The sequence below is a fragment of the Bubalus kerabau genome, chromosome 11, assembly GCF_029407905.1.
Source record: "Bubalus kerabau isolate K-KA32 ecotype Philippines breed swamp buffalo chromosome 11, PCC_UOA_SB_1v2, whole genome shotgun sequence".
In the NCBI taxonomy this organism is placed as follows: Eukaryota; Metazoa; Chordata; class Mammalia; order Artiodactyla; family Bovidae; genus Bubalus; species Bubalus kerabau.
Window position 1 is genome coordinate 75,920,192 of NC_073634.1, and position 17,310 is coordinate 75,937,501.

The window sequence follows — 17,310 nt, forward strand, 5'->3', positions numbered from 1 at the left end:
ACATAACTGGCATTTATTATTCTTATCTTAATGTGTAGAGCCTTAGGGATTTCTAAAAAGAGATTAAATAAGTCAAAATTCTTTAGCTTGAAGAAGAAAAACTGTGGGAACTGTTTTAAATCTCTGAAAGGTTATTGTGTGGCAAGACTTGTTAGTTTCTGTCTCTACTGAGGAGAAATAAAAGGAAACCTCTATTTCCACAAATCCTGTGTCTCTTAGGTAAAGTTAGTCACTCAGTCATGTCCAACTCTTTGTGACCCTATGGACTTAGCCTGTCAGGCTCCTCTCTGTCCAGGGGATCCTCCAGGCAAGAATACTGGAGTGGGTTACCATTCCCTTCTCCGGGGGATCTTCCTGACCCAGGGATCAAACCTGGGTCTCCTGCATTGCAGACAGATTCCTTACTTTCTGAGCCACCAGGGAAGCCATCTCTTAGGTAGGAATTTGTTTCTCCCAATTTCCTGAGGCCTGAGCTAATGAGCTCAGCTCTGAGAGTTGGTGATGAACAGGGAGGCCTGGCATGCTGCAGTCCATGGGGTCACAAAGAGTCGGACACGACTGAGTAACTGAACTGAGCTGAACTGAGCTAATGAGCCCTGACAGTTCCCGCTGCAGGTGGTTGGAGGGCAGAAGCCCTGAAGAAGCCACGGCCTCAGTTGGTTCAATTCCAGTCCCACCCCTCTAAGTCACAACCTCCAGGATAACACAGACACCTGACTGAGTGGGACTCAGCTCACACAGTCTAGTTTGTCGAATGTCTCCAAGTCATCATTGAAGAGTTCCAGTCTCTCCCCAAGGAGCTTTACCCAACCACAAAGACATTCTTCTAGTTCTGAGCCATGGAACAAGCAAAGAGATCATTAGGTCCATAAATGAAAAAAAAAAAGTTTAAAATGAGTGAACTAACTTTAAAGACTTCTCTCTAGAGAGAACTAGCAGTCTAAATTGCGGGTGCATATCATTATGACTGCCATGAATCCAGTGATGGGAAAGCTCAGCTGTGACCACAAACCCTCAGAGGGTCCTGAGAAGCCCACCTCCCTGGCCTCCTGCTTTTCCTGTTTTCATGCAGCTACGAATAAGGAGCCACTTGGTTGCAAAGTGGTTGTACACCAAGTTGATTATTGGCTTGTTGTATTCGTCTGTTTCTGACCATACTACATCTTTAGCAATTGGAGAACCTTCTAGACAAAATGCAGAATTTGGAACAAACAAACATCAGTAGGTCAGTAACCTAACCAACAATTTACCTTTTTTGAAATCCAAATCTTTAATACAAAGTGGGTAATCTTTAAAATTCCCTGATTAAGTTAACATTTATTTGAAAAATAACCTTTACCCTTTGCCAAGAGAAACATGCATGCTGATTTCTGGGAACTGATAAGCAGAAAAAGCTTTTTCTTTTTTCAAAGCTTTTTTTTTTTTTTTTTAATTACTTCTTTGGCCTTGCTGGGTCCTCATTGCTGTGAGGACTTTTCTCTGGCTGTGGCCGGTGGGGGCTACTCTCTGGTTGTGGCGCACGGCTTCTCATTGCAGGGGCTTCTCTCGTTGCAGAGCATGGGCCCTAGGGCACACGGGTTTCAGTAGTTTCAGCACATGGGCTCAGTAGTTTCAGCTCCTGGGCTCTAGAGCACAGGCTCAATAGTTGAGGCACACCAGCTTAGTTGCTCTGCAGCATGTGGGATCTTCCTGGAACCAGGGATCGAACCCATGTATCCTGCATCGGCAGATGGATTCTTTACCACTGAGCCACCAGGGAAGCCCAAAAGCTTTTTCTATAGTGAATTATGATGTGTCATCAATCAGAGGATTACAAAGGGCAGTGATAGCCAATGGCATCCTGCTCTACTTCTCACAGTTCACAGGAATGAAAAGCAGGTCTAAGAGAAACAAATAGGTCCAGAGCCTACAGTAAGAATCTGGGAATTACACTTATCCTACACATTATGCATTTTTTTAAAGGATGTCTCCATTCTGAGATACTCCCAGACACATAGGAGTCCCATCAATGAGCTTATCCACTTGAGATAGTTAAAATTATGCAAGGTCTAGGGAGAGGAGTTTCTTCTTTGAATTGCTTCAGGGTCTAGTAGACAATAGTCAGGCTTCCCTGGTGGCTCAGATGGTTAAGAATCTGCCTGCAATGCAGGAGACCCCGGTTCGATCCCTAGGTTAGGAAGATCCCCTGGAGAAAGAAATGGCAACCCACTCCAGTATTCTTGCCTGGAGAATCCCAGGAATAGAAGAGCCTGGAGGGCCCTAATCCACAGGGTCGCAAAGAGTCAGGCACTGAGCAACTAACACTTTCACTTTCTGGTAGACAATGGTTGAATAAGTATAGTGTGTTTTTTTTTAAGTCTCAATGTTTGCTTCCAAATATGTTTGTTTTAAGAAATAAAATGACTTTCAAATTCAAGGGCCATAACTGCCTAAGGGAAGCCCAGGCCCTTTTCCACTTGGGTGGGTCCTTGGGATCAGCATCAGAAATCCACAATTCCCTGCCACCCAAACCTCCTCTGGGCCTCAGGCAGCAGGGCTAGATCCCACCCATCCCAGGATGCAGAGTAGCTGGCTTCTCCAGGCAGGGTCTACTCTGACCTGACACCTGGCTTTGACCTACCATCTCAGAGCACTTTCCTGGGGGACATTAAGGTGGGAGTGGGGTGGGGGATGGGGACTGTGTGGCTAGAGCAGACTGCGTGTGATGGCAGCGTGTAGGTCATACATGGACTGGGGCTGGGGACTCTGAGGATGACACAGCCCAGGAATGGCCAAGTAGTGATTGTACACGGTCAGCACAGGGCCCTCCAGGACACTCCTCAGTTATCCAGGAGAGCAGCAAGGCTGGGAGGAAAGGAAACCCAAACACTGATACAGGAAGCAGAGACAGGGCCCCACTAGGCTCATTTCCTGTTGCAGTCAGAGTACAGCTGGCACCCCTGCCCTGTAGGCCACCAAGGCCACCAAGCAGGGAGAAATCTCACAGGATGATGCGTTGTAAGCCAGGCAAGATGGTTCCTTTCTCACCACTCTATGACTGTTTTTAACAGGCTCATTGATCTGTTCAGTGTTAGGTCACTGGTGATTTAATATTTATAGCCTTCTCTCCCCAAAATGTATTGATGCTTAGATTATTTTTCCATGAGTCCCCTCTTTGTAAACATGGTCCCTGGGACTCTTCAAGATGACATCTTTCCTCATCAGCAAGCTATGCTGGTTCTTGGAGACTTTCAACCACCATTCCCAATGGTCAAAATGTGGGATTCGCACCCCCAGAGAAGTGCGACCCTACAGCATCAAGGATGCAGTTGGAAGTACTGCCGCCCTGGGAGACGGGAGCTTCCATCCCAACTCTCTGAGCCTCAGGTTTTTCATGGGTTGAAAGAGGAGAAGCATATGGCCCTCCCCGGACACATGGGACTGTAGTCCCTCCCAGGACTGCCATGAAGATGAAATCAGCAAACATCTGGAAAAGTCTTTGGCCCAGATTAGTTGCTCAAGGAAAGTTATATTGTCTCTTACTGGGGAGAAACTTTTAAAGATAATTCCAAAGGCTTTGGGTTTCTTTTTTTAAAGTGACTTCTCTCCCTCTCCTCCTGTTGATATGCCCCAGATAACATGATGCTGTAGAGTGCAAAGAGATCAGTGTTTCCCCAACCTTCCTTCACCTGCCTCATGCCTTTTTAGGAAACCATCAAGATGCCAGTGTTTCCTAAACTGTGAACTGGTGCCACATGAAGAAGTGGTTCTTAGTTGCTCTCCTAACACACTTCTCCATGTCTGGCTGAGCATATAAAGAGTAAAGAAAAGGCCTGTAGCTAGATTAGGGCCAGGTTTGGAGGATGAGATTGGCTCCCCAACCCTAAGTAGAGGGGCTTGAAGTTTCTAGGCCATCTCTACAAGGACAGAAGGTTTTCCAGAATCTCACATGACCCAACATAAAGAACAGGAGTTCTTGGGGAACCATAGCTCCACTGGGAGATGCCTGAGCCAAAGATGGGTGGGCTCTGCTATACGTGAGCTCAGGGTTAGAGTCTGCACCCTGCCCCACCTAGGGATGGGGCCCAGGTTGATAGGGGCAGAGCCAGGAGGAGGGAGAATGGGAAGTGCAGGGAGTCAGGTGTCCAGCTCATGCAATATTGACAGGGTAATGGAATACTGCACTTTACCCCCTGCTGGTCCTACTCCTGGTCCCTCCTGGAGCTAGGATCGCAAGCTCGGCTGCAGGGACATCACTGGAGGGACAGTAAGGACCCCCTGCCCCCTTTCGTCAGCTCTCCTGACTGCAAGGCCCTTCACCCGGGGTCACAAGGCCAGACCAACAGAGGAAGAGGTAGGAACTATGGAGCCTGCCATACATTCCTGGAGGTTGGCAGAAGGCGGTGGGGGACGGTGGGGGAGGGGGGGTTGCCTGGAGTGAGAAGGGACAGGCAAAAAGGGTAAAACCAAAGATAGAGACAGGAAAGGGCCCATCTCCTTTTCACTGGGGATCAAGGAGAATCCAAGGACACAAAGGCAGGCTTTGAGTACCAGGGCTGTCTGAGAACTAAGCAGCTAGTTTCAACCACACCTCCTACCTGCTCATCAGCTCTGCCCCTCTGAGTCCTGTTTCTGCCATTCTGTTCTGATGCTTTGTCTCTCGTTGTCTGACTTTCTTTGCATCCAGCCGAAGTACGGCCACGGTGGGAAAGGATGAGCCTTGCCCACTGGTGGAGCTCAGAGCTCTAACACTGAACTGAGGGGTCTGGGATTAGGACCCTGACAGGCTTCAGTTGAAACGGTTTTTTCCACCTGAAACCCACCTTCTTGTGGTCGCTGTCCCCAACCTGCTCCTTAATGGTGTGAAGGCATGGGGAAGGAGGATATGACGGAGGTTCCTCTGCCCTAGTTCTTCTTCAGGGCTCCCAATTTGGGAAGTATGGCCCCCAGGATATCTCAGGACCAGTAGATAAGGGGCTGGGGCTTGGATCTTCCTTTCCCTTACGAGTTCTCTCGGGTTTTACTCTTCTATCGTCTGTGTGTCTTCCTCCTGACGTCCATCTCCCTCCACCTCATTCTGGCTGCCCCCTCACAGAGCCGGGAGGAGCGTGTTCTCCGCCATGAAGCTCGGCAAGAACCGGCCTCACAAAGAGGAACCCCAAAGACAAGGTACGGATGCGTGCCCCTGACCAAGGTCTAGTTCACCCCGCTCTCCGCGCCTACCAGGGACGAGACCCCTCCGCTCCGCGAGCGGCCTCCCAGTGGGCTCTCCTGCTATTGGCCAGAGGAGCCACCTGGGAGAGGCCTGGCCTCCCATTAGTTGTCAGAGAAACCCTGTCCTGAGAGTGGTCCTCCAGAAGGGGGCGCTCCGAGGGCTGGAGGTGGGTACCACATTTCCTCCGCTCTAAAACAGCAGCAGCAGAGACCTCTGTCTAGTGGGCTCCTCCTGCCCTCTTGGCTTCCATCCTTCACACAGAAGCCTAGGAATTTTTAATCAGAGGAGGGAATAACAAAAAAAAAAAAAAAGAAGAAGAAGAAGAAAATTATTTGGCCAATTCCCTGTTTCTATGGGAAAATCAGACTCCTGAGAATGCCTGCTCCATGGCAGGACTCTCTGCCCAACATTAACCCAGTTCCCTCTGAGGGGGCTGCAGGGACCGTCTTGGGGGAGAGAAGCAGGGTGGGTATGGAAGACTGGAGTGGCCTGTGGCACAAGTGAGGGGACACGACAGCTGTTTAAGGGGAGAAATGGAAGTACAGCGGAGCTGTGTGTAGCTTTCTAAGCCAGGTCTGTGGATTACACGTCCACCATCCTCAGGGCTCCTGACTTCTCTCCCAGCATCCCCCATGTGGCCCACTGGTCCCAGAATCTCTCTCCTTATATTTTGCTCCCACGTATATTCCAGCTGTGCCTTTCTCCTTCCTAGATTGGAGAGGGTAGACCTGCTGGCTGAGACTCAAACCCATCATCCTTGGGTAGCCTCTCAGAATCATCATTCCTTCATCTCATTGGATTAATACACATCAGTACAGGGTTAGGTTCTGAAGTCCATCAGCTATTTTACAAAGATAAGTTCCTTCCTGAGTCTCAATTTCTTTGTCTGTGATGTGAGAATAGTACCTATATTGGCAAGATATGACTATGAAGATTATGAGAGCTAGAGATACGTGTATAAAGTGCCTAGCATTATGCCTGACATGTAGTAGCCACTCAGTAAATGGTAGCCATTGATAGAAGATACATAAGTATGGATTCTTTATTCCTAACCTTCTTCCACAAAGGATATTCAGTAATTGCATAGTGAATTGTGGTGGTGGTTTAGTCACTAGTCATGTCTGACTCTTGCAACCCCGTGGACTGTAGCCTTACAGGCTCCTCGGTCTATGGGATTTCCCAGGCAAGAATACTGGAGTGGGTTGCCATTTCCTTCTCCAGGAATGAGTTATATTCAATTAAAATTAAAAGGCAAGGCCAGATACAATATCTGTTAAAGATCAAAATTAGGTCAGAAACACTGCAGATAAGCAGACTATAACATTCTAAGTAGATGCCACCAAGTAAACCTGGAAATTGACTATTAGCTTCCTGGATGCCGAAGCCAAAGAGGAAACACCATCACTAGCCCACTATCCGGTCCACCTAACTAGTCCTCCCTTTTCCCCAGATGAACCAGCTGTTCTGGAGATGGAGGACCTTGACCGCCTGGCCATTCGGCTGGGGGATGGGCTGGACTCTGACTCTGTGTCGCTAGCATCCGTCACAGCCCTCACCACCAATGTCTCCAACAAGCGGTAAGTGGGCAGGAGCCTCGCAGCCCTGGTTGGCTTCACCAGGTCAGGCAGGCCTAGCTTGCTATATTTGGAATTGGGGTGGAGAAGAATCAGAGCCCATGGACAGCTCCTTCCTAACTTTGCCCCTTTCTTCTTTTCCTGGATATCTCCCTCACCTCCCTCCCTGCAAAGGCAGGGGGCTGTTCCCAGGTCATTGAATACCTCCGGGCAAAGGGAAATCACAGGGCTGCCCAACACTTGAATCTGTTGACCTAATGACCTGCCTCCTTTTACTTCTGCCATTGGTTAGTCCTCTCTATTAGAGCCTCTGAGAACCACTAATCCCCTTCCTGTTTGGCAGTCCTGGAGTGTTTGACAATCATGACTCTGTCCTCTTCCCTTCTCCAAGGTCTAACCACTGCCAGTGCCCTCCTCCCCTGCAAGCAGTGCCCTTACACCCAGCCTGACAGTACATTCTCCTTCTCAGGTCTAAGCCAGACATCAAGATGGAGCCAAGTGCCGGGCGGCCCATGGACTACCAGGTACGTGGCAAGAGTCCTCATGTCTTTCTGACTCTCTCGCAGGTGGTTCTTGCCAGATGAGTGTTTTAGACTCTGGAGGCATGGATATGGGGGGTGGGGGGTCATAAAGAACCACAAGCTGAATATAAATTACCAAGTTAAGCTTGTTCCTGGGAAGCACTGATTGTTGTTGTTCAGTCTCTAAGTCGTGTCGGACTCTTTTCGACCCTATGAACTGCAGCACACCAGGCTTCCCTGTCCTCCACTGTCTCCTGGAGTTTGCTCAAACTCATGTCCACTGAGTCAATGATGCTATCTAACCATCTCATCCTCTGTCCTGCTCTTCTCCTTTTGCCTTCGATCTTCCCCAGCATCAGGGTCTTTTCCAATGAGTCCACTCTTCACATAAGGTGGCCAAAGTATTGGAGCTTCAGCTTCAGCATCAGCCCTTCCAATGAATATTCAAGGTTGATTTCCTTTAGGATTTACTGGTCTGATCTCCTTACTGTTCAAGCACTGTGGTCACAGTGTCATAAGTAGAGAGATAGAGACCCAAAAAGGACACAGTGTCATAAGTAGAAGGGTACAGACCCAAAAAGGAGGGTGTGGACTCTGCTTATGCTGGTCAAAGGTCTCTTAGGCTTTTGTAATGGACTTTATAAAGTGAGAGGGACTTAGAAAAAACTTAAACAGACCAAATAACTTCACAAAAACATTTAAAATGAAGGCCTCTAAAGAAATATATAGATTATTTGGTGTGATTTTTTCCTAAATTATTGCTTTGTATTATTTTAATACCAGAAGTAATGTCAATCCTGGCTATCTATAGAAGCTGAGAATGGGGGGGGGGGGGTGGTTCTTCTTTTTACGTCTCTGTATTTTCTGAAATTAACACTTAATTTTTTTATTTGTATGTTTCTAAAACTGGAGACCAAATGGCTGAGATCTGGAGAGATTTGCAGCTGTGAGATTGCTAATGTGGCCACCAGTGCAAGTGGGATGGAGCATGGCTGGGAGCTATGGGGAGAGTGCCCCATGGGCAGAGGGCCCCCGTGCAGCCCTCCCAGCTCCAGGCCTCATCTGCAGCTTTGCAGGGCCAGACCCTCAATTTTGTCTCTTCTCCCAGAGTTGATTGGAACCTGAGAGACTGAGTTATACTAACATAACTCACAAAAGGCTAATGTAGAAAGCGAATCACCTAGTACTTATTTATAAACTGCAAACGAGAAGGGTCCAAGGACCATGCATTCCTCTGGACCCTCCCTTAGGGGCTAACAAGGCCCAGCTGCTGTGGAAGGCTGCTGGGCATTCCTAGAATTGAGTGAGAATGCTGGCTGGTCAGGGGAGTTAGAGCCTTCAGCAGACCCCACCTGAATGCCTTTGTCCATCCTGCCTAGGTCCAGTGCCAGGCCCCAGAATCAGAATACCTCTTCCTGTGTCAGGGTTTGATCTTTGACTTCCCAGGCCTTATGCACCTTCTTTAAGGGCAGCTGACCTCACCTCACTCAGGAGAGGATATTTAGGACTAGACACCACCTTTCTCTGTAGCAGGTACCTCTAGTCAAAGATCCTCAAGGACACACCTTGTCTCCCTGAATCCTTGCTTGGGTTTGTTTTCATCCAGTTGGCTTGAAAATTCCATCTTCCCAGGGGATTGAAAATTCACCCTGGGCCATGTCAAGCAGACCTGCCCCTGTGGTTTCAGACAGCATCACACCACTGAGCTCCTAGGACATTTGGGAATGTCACCTCCTCACCTCTGCCAAAACCCAGGCACAGAACATTCTAGCACTTCTGAGGGCTTTTCCAGGACACTGGGCTCAGGGTTATGCTCCGAGCTGAGAAGAGAAAAAATTCCAAAGAACAAAGACCCTCATAGTCAGATACCGTTCGCTCCACAGTGTCACCAGTCTGCCACATAAGGGCACATAGAAAATGGTGCCATTGTTATTGTTGTGACTAGTGTAACTGTTTAAGTTAATAAAATCTTAACAACCACCCAAACATCGGTATTGCTGCATTTCATTGGTGAGAACCTGAGGCGCAGGGTAGATAAGGAGCTTGCCCCAGGTTATGCAGTTATTCAAAGCTAGAAACAAGGGTCAGTCCTGCGGGTGTCCTATCCCATCGTCAGAACAAATAATTGAGGACCATCTCTGCCTCTGTTCTCTGTTCATCTTTACTGCTTACTGCATGCTTTCAAAAGCTCTCTCAAACTGCTTCTTGCCAGAGACTTTAAGTGGACCGGACAGTCTGCCTCCGAAGACTTTGTAAACATTCCAAACTGAACAAAGCAGTTGTATTCATGTTTAGCCTGGTAACACAGCATTCCCTGACAGATTGGTTCACATCTCAACTGTAAGTGTTAACATACTTGGAGAGAGAGCTGTGAGGGTGAAAATGTGGGATTATTCTTGTTTTCAATGAGTGCAATGCATAAAGCAAGAAAACCTATCGGAAAGACTTTACTCTCTCGGAGAGCTTGGCTTTGACGAGTTAAAAAGACCTCAGCCAGAGGAACTTAGCTGAACTCAGATCCAGAAAGGATCCTCAGGGCCGAGAACCATCCTAAAGATTGGGTAACTCTGAAACGAGGTCCCAAGGCCCTTTGTTTCTTCTGTTTCAGTTCAGTTCAGTTCATTCGCTCGGTCGTGTCCGACTCTTTGCAATCCCATGGACTGCAGCATGTCAGGCCTCCCTGTCCATCACCAACTCCCGGAGTTTACCCAAACTCATGTCCATTGAGTCAGTGATGCCATCCAACCATCTCATCCTCTATCATGCCCTTCTCCTCCCGCCTTCAATCTTTCCCAGCATCAAGGTCTTTTCCAATGAGTCAGCTCTTTGCATTAGGTGGCCAAAGTACTGAAGTTTCAGCTTCAACATCAGTTCTTCCAATGAACACCCAGGGCTGATCTCCTTCAGAATGGACTGGTTGGATCTCCTTGCAGTCCAAGGGACTCTCAAGAGTCTTCTCCAACACCACAGTTCAAAAGCATCAATTCTTCGGCGCTCAGCTTTCTTCACAGTCCAACTCTCACATCCATACGTGACTACTGGAAAAATCATAGCCTTGACTAGATGGACCTTTGTTGGCAAAGTAATGTCTCTGCTTTTTAGAATGCATGTTATATGTAAACCCTTTCCTGATTATCGATATCTCAAAAGCAAGAAGCCACAGCTTCCTCCCTGGGAATATGCAGTTTGCCCATCAGAATGGGCAAAGCGTGGCACTTGGCAGACATGTTCTTGGTGGGTCATGGAGTCTTGAGCTGTACCCTCTCTTCCTGGCACCAAGATCATATACAGTGTTACCTCCAAACATCTCTCCAGTTCTCATCCCCATGTCATCTCCCCAGCTCAAGCACAATGTGGCACCCACTTCCTATCTGGTCTCCCTGTCCTCATATTGCCTCCCCCACACCATCCTCTACACCACCACTGGAATGGTCTTCTCAAAATGCACAACTGAACATATCACATCCCTGTCACCTGGAGACAAGAGAAGGTAAAGGATGTTTCAGCAGAGCAGCACTAATCTCATCTCAAGCTCCCACCCATGTTCTTGCAGCCCTATCTGATCCCTCAGGGGCAGGTCAGAGAGCACCATGACTCATGGGTTCTCCCAAGACAGAGGTACAGGTTCACACTCAGCATTGTTCCTGGTGATGACTTTCATGAAGCCACCTGGGGATCGTGTTCTTTATCTTGGGATAAGAAGATGTAATAGCCAGTCACCAATAGTTTCCCTGGTTAGCTGGTCTGTTGGTCCCTTTGTGGCTGTAATTGCCTTCTCTTCCATCATGGAAAGACAGGAGTCCTCTGCTCCTGAAGAGGACGAGGGGGCAAAAAGGCCATCATTATGGCTGGGTCTCTGGACGAAAAACAGAGAAGCCAATCAACTTCTCACATTGCAGGGACGAATCTCCTGATGGCATCTCTTTAGTACCTTATTATGCCAACAATGTGTTTGTCTACTTCCTAGTCTTGAGTTACTAGTCTTGAAAATGTTTTCATTTTTTTATGGAGGAGAGGGGATTGGTTAGTTGTGGGGGGAAATGAAATTAAAAAAAAAAAACTCTTTGGTAAAAAGAGTTTCACAGAGTTTAAAATTTTATAAACTACTATGCAAAGAATGTTCTGGAAGGACTTCTAGTGTCTGTTTACTTTCTTCTCTGAGAAGTAAACTTCTCAGGGGGCTCTCTATTTTGCTTTTAGCTCCCTGAAGAAATGGTAAACTCCTTCAGAGCTCCATATTCTCAGCTCCATTCCCTTTAGAACCTCAAGTTCACATGCTTGCTTTCATAGTTCAAGTGTTACTTCAATTAGTAAATATTCAGTTTCTAGTTCTGTATACTTGCTTGGCAACGTTCTCGTTGTCATCAGGGTTTCTATTTTTTTAACATCATTAGTTTTAATGTGTGGATTTTTCTTGGCCTTCAGATATTTATAAGACTTTGATGGACGCAGTGGAAGATAATTTTCAAGGCTATTCTTTTTCATGAAAAGGGAAAATAATTCTCTTGAGTAAAAATCGTATTTAGCAGTTGCATCAAAGCACAGCAATTAAAATACCAACTTTTCAAGATGAGAAGCATAAAAAGCAACTCATACGGTTTCATTAGAAGAGTGCTGAGGGAAATGCTAATACTAGGTCAGCATAGGCTATTTTGTTAAAGTGCAAGTTCCAGAGACTTAAGCGTCACACACGACCCTACCTGCCTGGGACTCAACCAATTAACTGAAGGTAAGTTCTATTGAGAAGCCATTTATAACAAGAGCTCACAGCTTCCAGACTTTCTACAATTTACAAAGCACTTCAATGCACATTATCTCATTCAAACCTCAGGCAAATTTATGGATAGGAGGTGTCTCCACTTAAAGCCGAGAAAACTGAGGCTCATAGTCATTTCAGGAACCCCCAAGTCTTCCTATTTATCATGGCTACCCTAGTGGGGCTTGACACCTCCAGATTCAGCAACAACTGATGGCTTAAAATGAGAGTTCACAAAAACTATGCACACATGCATACATACTCACACGTCTCTCTCTCTGTTCAGTTCAGTTCCGTCCAGTCGTTCAGTCGTGTCCGACTCTTTGCAACCCCATGAACCGCAGCACACCAGGCCTCCCTGTCCATCACCAACTCTCGGAGTCCACCCAAACCCATGTCCATTGTGTCAGTGATGCCATCCAACCATCTCATCCTCTGTCATGCCCTTCTCCTCCTGCCTTCAATCTTTCCCAGCATCAAGGTCTTTTCAAATGAATCAGCTCTTCGCATCAGGTGGCCAAAGTATTGGAGTTTCAGCTTCAACATCAGTCCCTCCAATGAACACCCAGGACTGATCTCCTTCAGAACGGACTGGTTGGATCTCCTTGCAGTCCAAGGGACTCTCAAGAGTCTTCTCCAACACCACAGTATATGTAAATATTTGTCAAATGGATGAACAACTGAAAAATGAGTTGCTAGTATAGAAAAGTATGATTCCAGAGAGGTGGACACCACTGAAAAAATACAGACTGCACACAACATACAAGTATCAAGACAAAAAAAAAAAAAAAAAAATTGTGCTCCAGCTGGGCACCAAAGCCTTACTGGCACTCAAAGAAATTAAAAGAAGGGAAACCAGGAATATGGAAAGGGGCCAAATTCCAGAAATTAAAAAAAAAGAGATATCCGAGGCTTGCAGGACTCAAATGAAAAGTGCTGGAGTAGAAAACTAAATGCATGTTAATGGAGACTTAGAAAGCTTAATTCTTGAGTGCACAGAATCTTGGGGGGTGGGAGTGGGTTTGCAGCCCTCTGTGCGGCAGGGCCACTGATGCCAGTGAAAACGCTTAGAATCATCTGGGAGCTTTAAAAATACAGATGCTGGACAGCACTCCTCCATCCCCTCCCAAGATTGGGTTGGGTTGGTCTGGAGTGTGGTGTGGGGGCCTCAGGGTCTTTAACCACCAACCCCCGCCTCCTTCCCCTCCCCCTCCCCCTGGTAATTCTGGTGCACACCTGCTTGGAGGTGATCCAGTTCACTCCCTTCTTTATAAATGAGGGCACTGAGGCTTGGTGGGGAACGACCCAGGATCACCAGCAGATTCAGCAATGCTCAGACTGGTACCAGCCAGGCTCTGACTCCTGCAAAACCCGAGTTCACAGGCTTTCCTTCTCATTTCCCCTTTTTCCTGCCCGCAGGTCAGCGTCACAGTCATCGAGGCTCGGCAGCTGGTGGGCTTGAACATGGACCCCGTGGTGTGTGTGGAGGTGGGCGATGACAAGAAGTACACCTCCATGAAGGAGTCCACTAACTGCCCCTACTATAATGAGGTCAGCCCTGGGGCCCGGGGTGGGGAAGAGTCCTCCAAACTGTGGCAGAGCCTGGGCCCTGGCCCCATAGGGCCAATAGGAGAAGCTGGGACTCAAGAGTCACAAAGGGCTACCAGCCGGGTGACCTTGGTCCACCTGTTACAACCCCTAGCATGGTGAGTGCCACGGCCTCTGACCCTCCAGTCCAGACCCAGCCTGACCCTGGTCTGGCCAGGGTCACCCTGTGAAAGGAACCCGGCCGCTGTCCTCCCTAGTGCTGCTCCCACCAGTGCCAGTGAGTGAACCTCACACCTGTGAGGCCTGGTCCCAGCTCTTTCCCCAGCCAGAGCCCTGGGGCAGGGCAGCCTCCTTCCAGCCCTGGCCCATGGGGGGACTAGAACCATTAATGAGTGCTTGCTGTGTGCGGGGCCCTCTTCTAAATGCTTTAGGTGCATCATCTCTTCTGACTCTCACACTATCAGAAGTTGTCACCATCAATCCCGTTTTATACAAGGGACATTGAGGCTCCTGGAGAAAGACCTGGCCCAGGTGCCAAGTGCCAGAGTCAAGTTCTGTGTGTGCATGCTTTCTGCTCAGCTGCCATCCTGGGTGCCTGAATCTCTGCGAGGTCCTTCCAGACCACTGGCCATGACGCTTGGGGAGTGGGAGGGGAAAGGCCTGGTCCCCACTGCTGTTCATTGCAGCTGCCTGAGGCCACAATGAGGTTACAGAATCTCAGAGACCTTCTAGTTCAGTCTCTCCACCTTACAGAGGAGACTGAGGCCACACTATGAAAAGGGCTGAGATCACAGAGAGTATTATAGACAGAGCAGGGTCCAGACTGTTCTGCCTCCACGCACTGTGCTCTGTCATCTCGGATGGCCACCCCACCCCGCCGGACACAGCCTCTGAGCCTGGGCTCCAGGGAGGGGCCCATCTTAATCAGCTATGGTGAAGCATGGCCCTCAGATACATGAGCACACACCAGCCTAACCCAAAAGTCACTGACCTGGCCACTGTGGCCCTCCCTTTCCGAGAGGGGCCTCCAGGCTGCTTGTCAGTGGCTCCAGGCAGTGAGCTGTGCCAGGCTGGCCCTAGTGAGGCATGGGCATCCCGCATCTCAGTGTCCATCCTGGGTGTGGTGAGGGTCTGCTTCTCAGAGGTGGGGGCATCTCTCTGGAAACTGTGGGAGGCCCCAGCAGGGCACCTGCAGGAGTAAAACCCAGGCCTGTCTCTGCCCTTCACAGGGACCCAGCCTGAGGCCAGGCCTGACTGAAATCTCCTAAACAATCAGAGAGAGGCCCCACTCTCATAGCTGGTTTCCCGCAGGTCCCAGGCTGGGGACACTGCTGTTCAGGACCCCCTCGGCCCCATGTGACATCCTTCCCAGGAGTCAGGAAACTCAGGCTCGACATCTCTGACCTTAGGTCAGGACACATCCCTGACTGGAAAAGCCTCCGGCCTAGATAAGGTCTATTTTTCCCTAACAGATATGGAGACAGGGCCCCCACAGTCTTCCACGGTTATATGATAGTGGTGGAGGCCTGTCTGGCTGACTGGAGAGCTCACCTTGTACCAGGTCCGTGCACCTCATGTTTCATTCAAGTGGCTTCCCCCTTCCGAGGAAACAGAACTGATCTCCCCACTTGGTGGCTCCTCAGAAAACTCCTACTCACTCTGCAGAGCCCAGCTCAAATGTCCTTCCCTGTACTCTCTAGGTTAGAGGTCAGGGCATTCCCCTCTCTTTGACAATAACATCCCTGAATTCCATTCGGTCCTTCATATCCAACCCAGGAGGCTCCTGATCTCCTGCATCACTATAGCCCACTCCAGGGCCTGCCTTGTACTTGAAGGGCTTTGGTAACACTTTTCTGAATGGATATTTATCCAAAAGATGAAACAGAGATACACTGGGCCTCTGCTCTGCACCAGGCTCATGACTGGCAACATGGGAGCTGCAAACAGGACACCTCCTAGTTCCAGCCTAGAAACCATTTTCCAAGCTCTGTATTTATATCTGGGGCTTCCCAGGTGGCGCAGTGGTAAAGAATCCACCTGCCTATGCAGGAGATGCAGGAGACATGGGTTCGATACCTGGATCAGGAAGATTCCCTGGAGAAGGAAATGGCAACCCACTCCAGTATTCTTGCCTGGAGAATCCAGTGGACAGAGGAGCTTGGCGGACTACAGTCCATAGGGTCGCAAAAGAGTCGGACACCACTTAGCAACTAAACAGCAAGTCTTAGTTGCAGCACTCAGGATCTCTAGTTGTGGCATGTGGGATCTAGTTCCCTGACCAGTGATCAAACCCAGGCCCCTTGCATTGGGAGCATAGAGTCTTAGCCACTGGATCCCCAGGGAAGTTCCTTGACCCAGGTCATCATATTTAGATTCACAATCACGCCTCCCAGCAATGACAAGACCGCTGTCCCAGAGTAGTTCCACTTGGAGGCCCTGGTTTATTATCCCCCATCACAGAGGTGAAAACTGAGATTCTGAAAAGGAAGCGATTGGCCCAACAGTGAAAGCTCAGGCTTTGTGGCTCTAAAACTGCACTTTTACCCACAGTGATCTAGTGTGAGCCCCCAGCAACAAGAACAGATTCTCCTCATTTACTCCAAACACTTCAACATTTCTTCTGTCTCCCTGCCCATGAGTTCACCAAAGCAGCAGGCTTTCTGCTCACTGCCCACACTCTCATCCCCAGGGCCTGCACCCCGAGGCCAGGAGACGTGGGCAGGCACAGCACCATGAGTGGCAGCTCCCAGCTGGAGAGGACCGATCGTGCCCACAGCATTTGTGTTTATAGCAGATTAAGTTCATCAGCTCTCAGTTCTAAGTCTCAGCTTACTTTACATTTTAACACCTCCAAACTTGGGGGGCATTTTCTAGGCAGCCTTGTGGTTTAATGGTGATGTCTATGGGACCTACACAATTACAGTGTATCTTACAGTATCTTATATGTATCTCATCAAACCTCATAATAAGACTCTACGTGGGGGGTGTCATTACGTCCATTTGACAGCTCAGGATGCTAAGGTTCAGAACAATGAGTTGCTCAGGGCCACATGACTCCTCACTGCCCCTGAGAGCTGTGGTCAGGGGGACTAGTGGTTGCCCCTTCTACTTATCCAAACTTCGGGGCTCAGGGGGCATGGACCAGTGCAGACCAGCAATGCCAGGACAGAGGGGCCTGGCACTGAGCCTCAGCCTGCCGAGTGACAGCAGGCCTGGGTCTTTCCCCATCTAGTACTTCGTCTTTGACTTCCACGTCTCTCCTGATGTCATGTTCGACAAGATCATCAAGATCTCGGTGAGTGGGGAGCAGTGCCCAGCAGGTGGGGCTCTTAGCTCAAACTGTACTTTAGTGCAGCCTTGAAAAGGGCACCCTCTCTGGGCAGGCCAGCCATAGGACGGCACAGCCATAAAAAGATGCACAGCCAGCCAAGCAGGGCACAGGCTGGAGTTGGGCCCCTCTCACTCCCTTAGCCACATCATTCTGTGCAGTGTACAATCTGCTCACATGTACCTGGAAGCCAGCAAAACACTGGCGAGGCAGAAGGGGCTGATGCTAAGCCTCAGAGAGATACCCCTGCCCTGCCAGACACCCTCCTGCTTGACCTGAAACTCACTTCCCCACAAAGAGTTGGGGAGGGGTGCCCTCTATCAGTCAGCCCTTCCCTGCCCCATGGCCTCAGCCCCATCCCACCTGATTGACGGCTGGTGGTTCTGCCC

At 49.0% G+C, this 17,310-nt stretch overlaps 1 protein-coding gene across 3 annotated transcripts in view; it reads left to right on the forward strand.

Annotated features, from left to right (window-relative positions):
* The window catches only part of OTOF (otoferlin), a 91,045-nt gene that overhangs the window by 44,658 nt on the left and 29,077 nt on the right, over window positions 1-17,310 (forward strand). For all 3 annotated transcript variants that reach the window (XM_055539148.1, XM_055539147.1, XM_055539149.1), the window contains 5 exons: window positions 5,075-5,148; window positions 6,645-6,771; window positions 7,238-7,292; window positions 13,465-13,596; window positions 16,826-16,888. In XM_055539148.1, coding sequence (XP_055395123.1) covers window positions 5,075-5,148; window positions 6,645-6,771; window positions 7,238-7,292; window positions 13,465-13,596; window positions 16,826-16,888 — 451 coding nt within the window. The remainder of the gene's footprint in view (window positions 1-5,074; window positions 5,149-6,644; window positions 6,772-7,237; window positions 7,293-13,464; window positions 13,597-16,825; window positions 16,889-17,310) is intronic.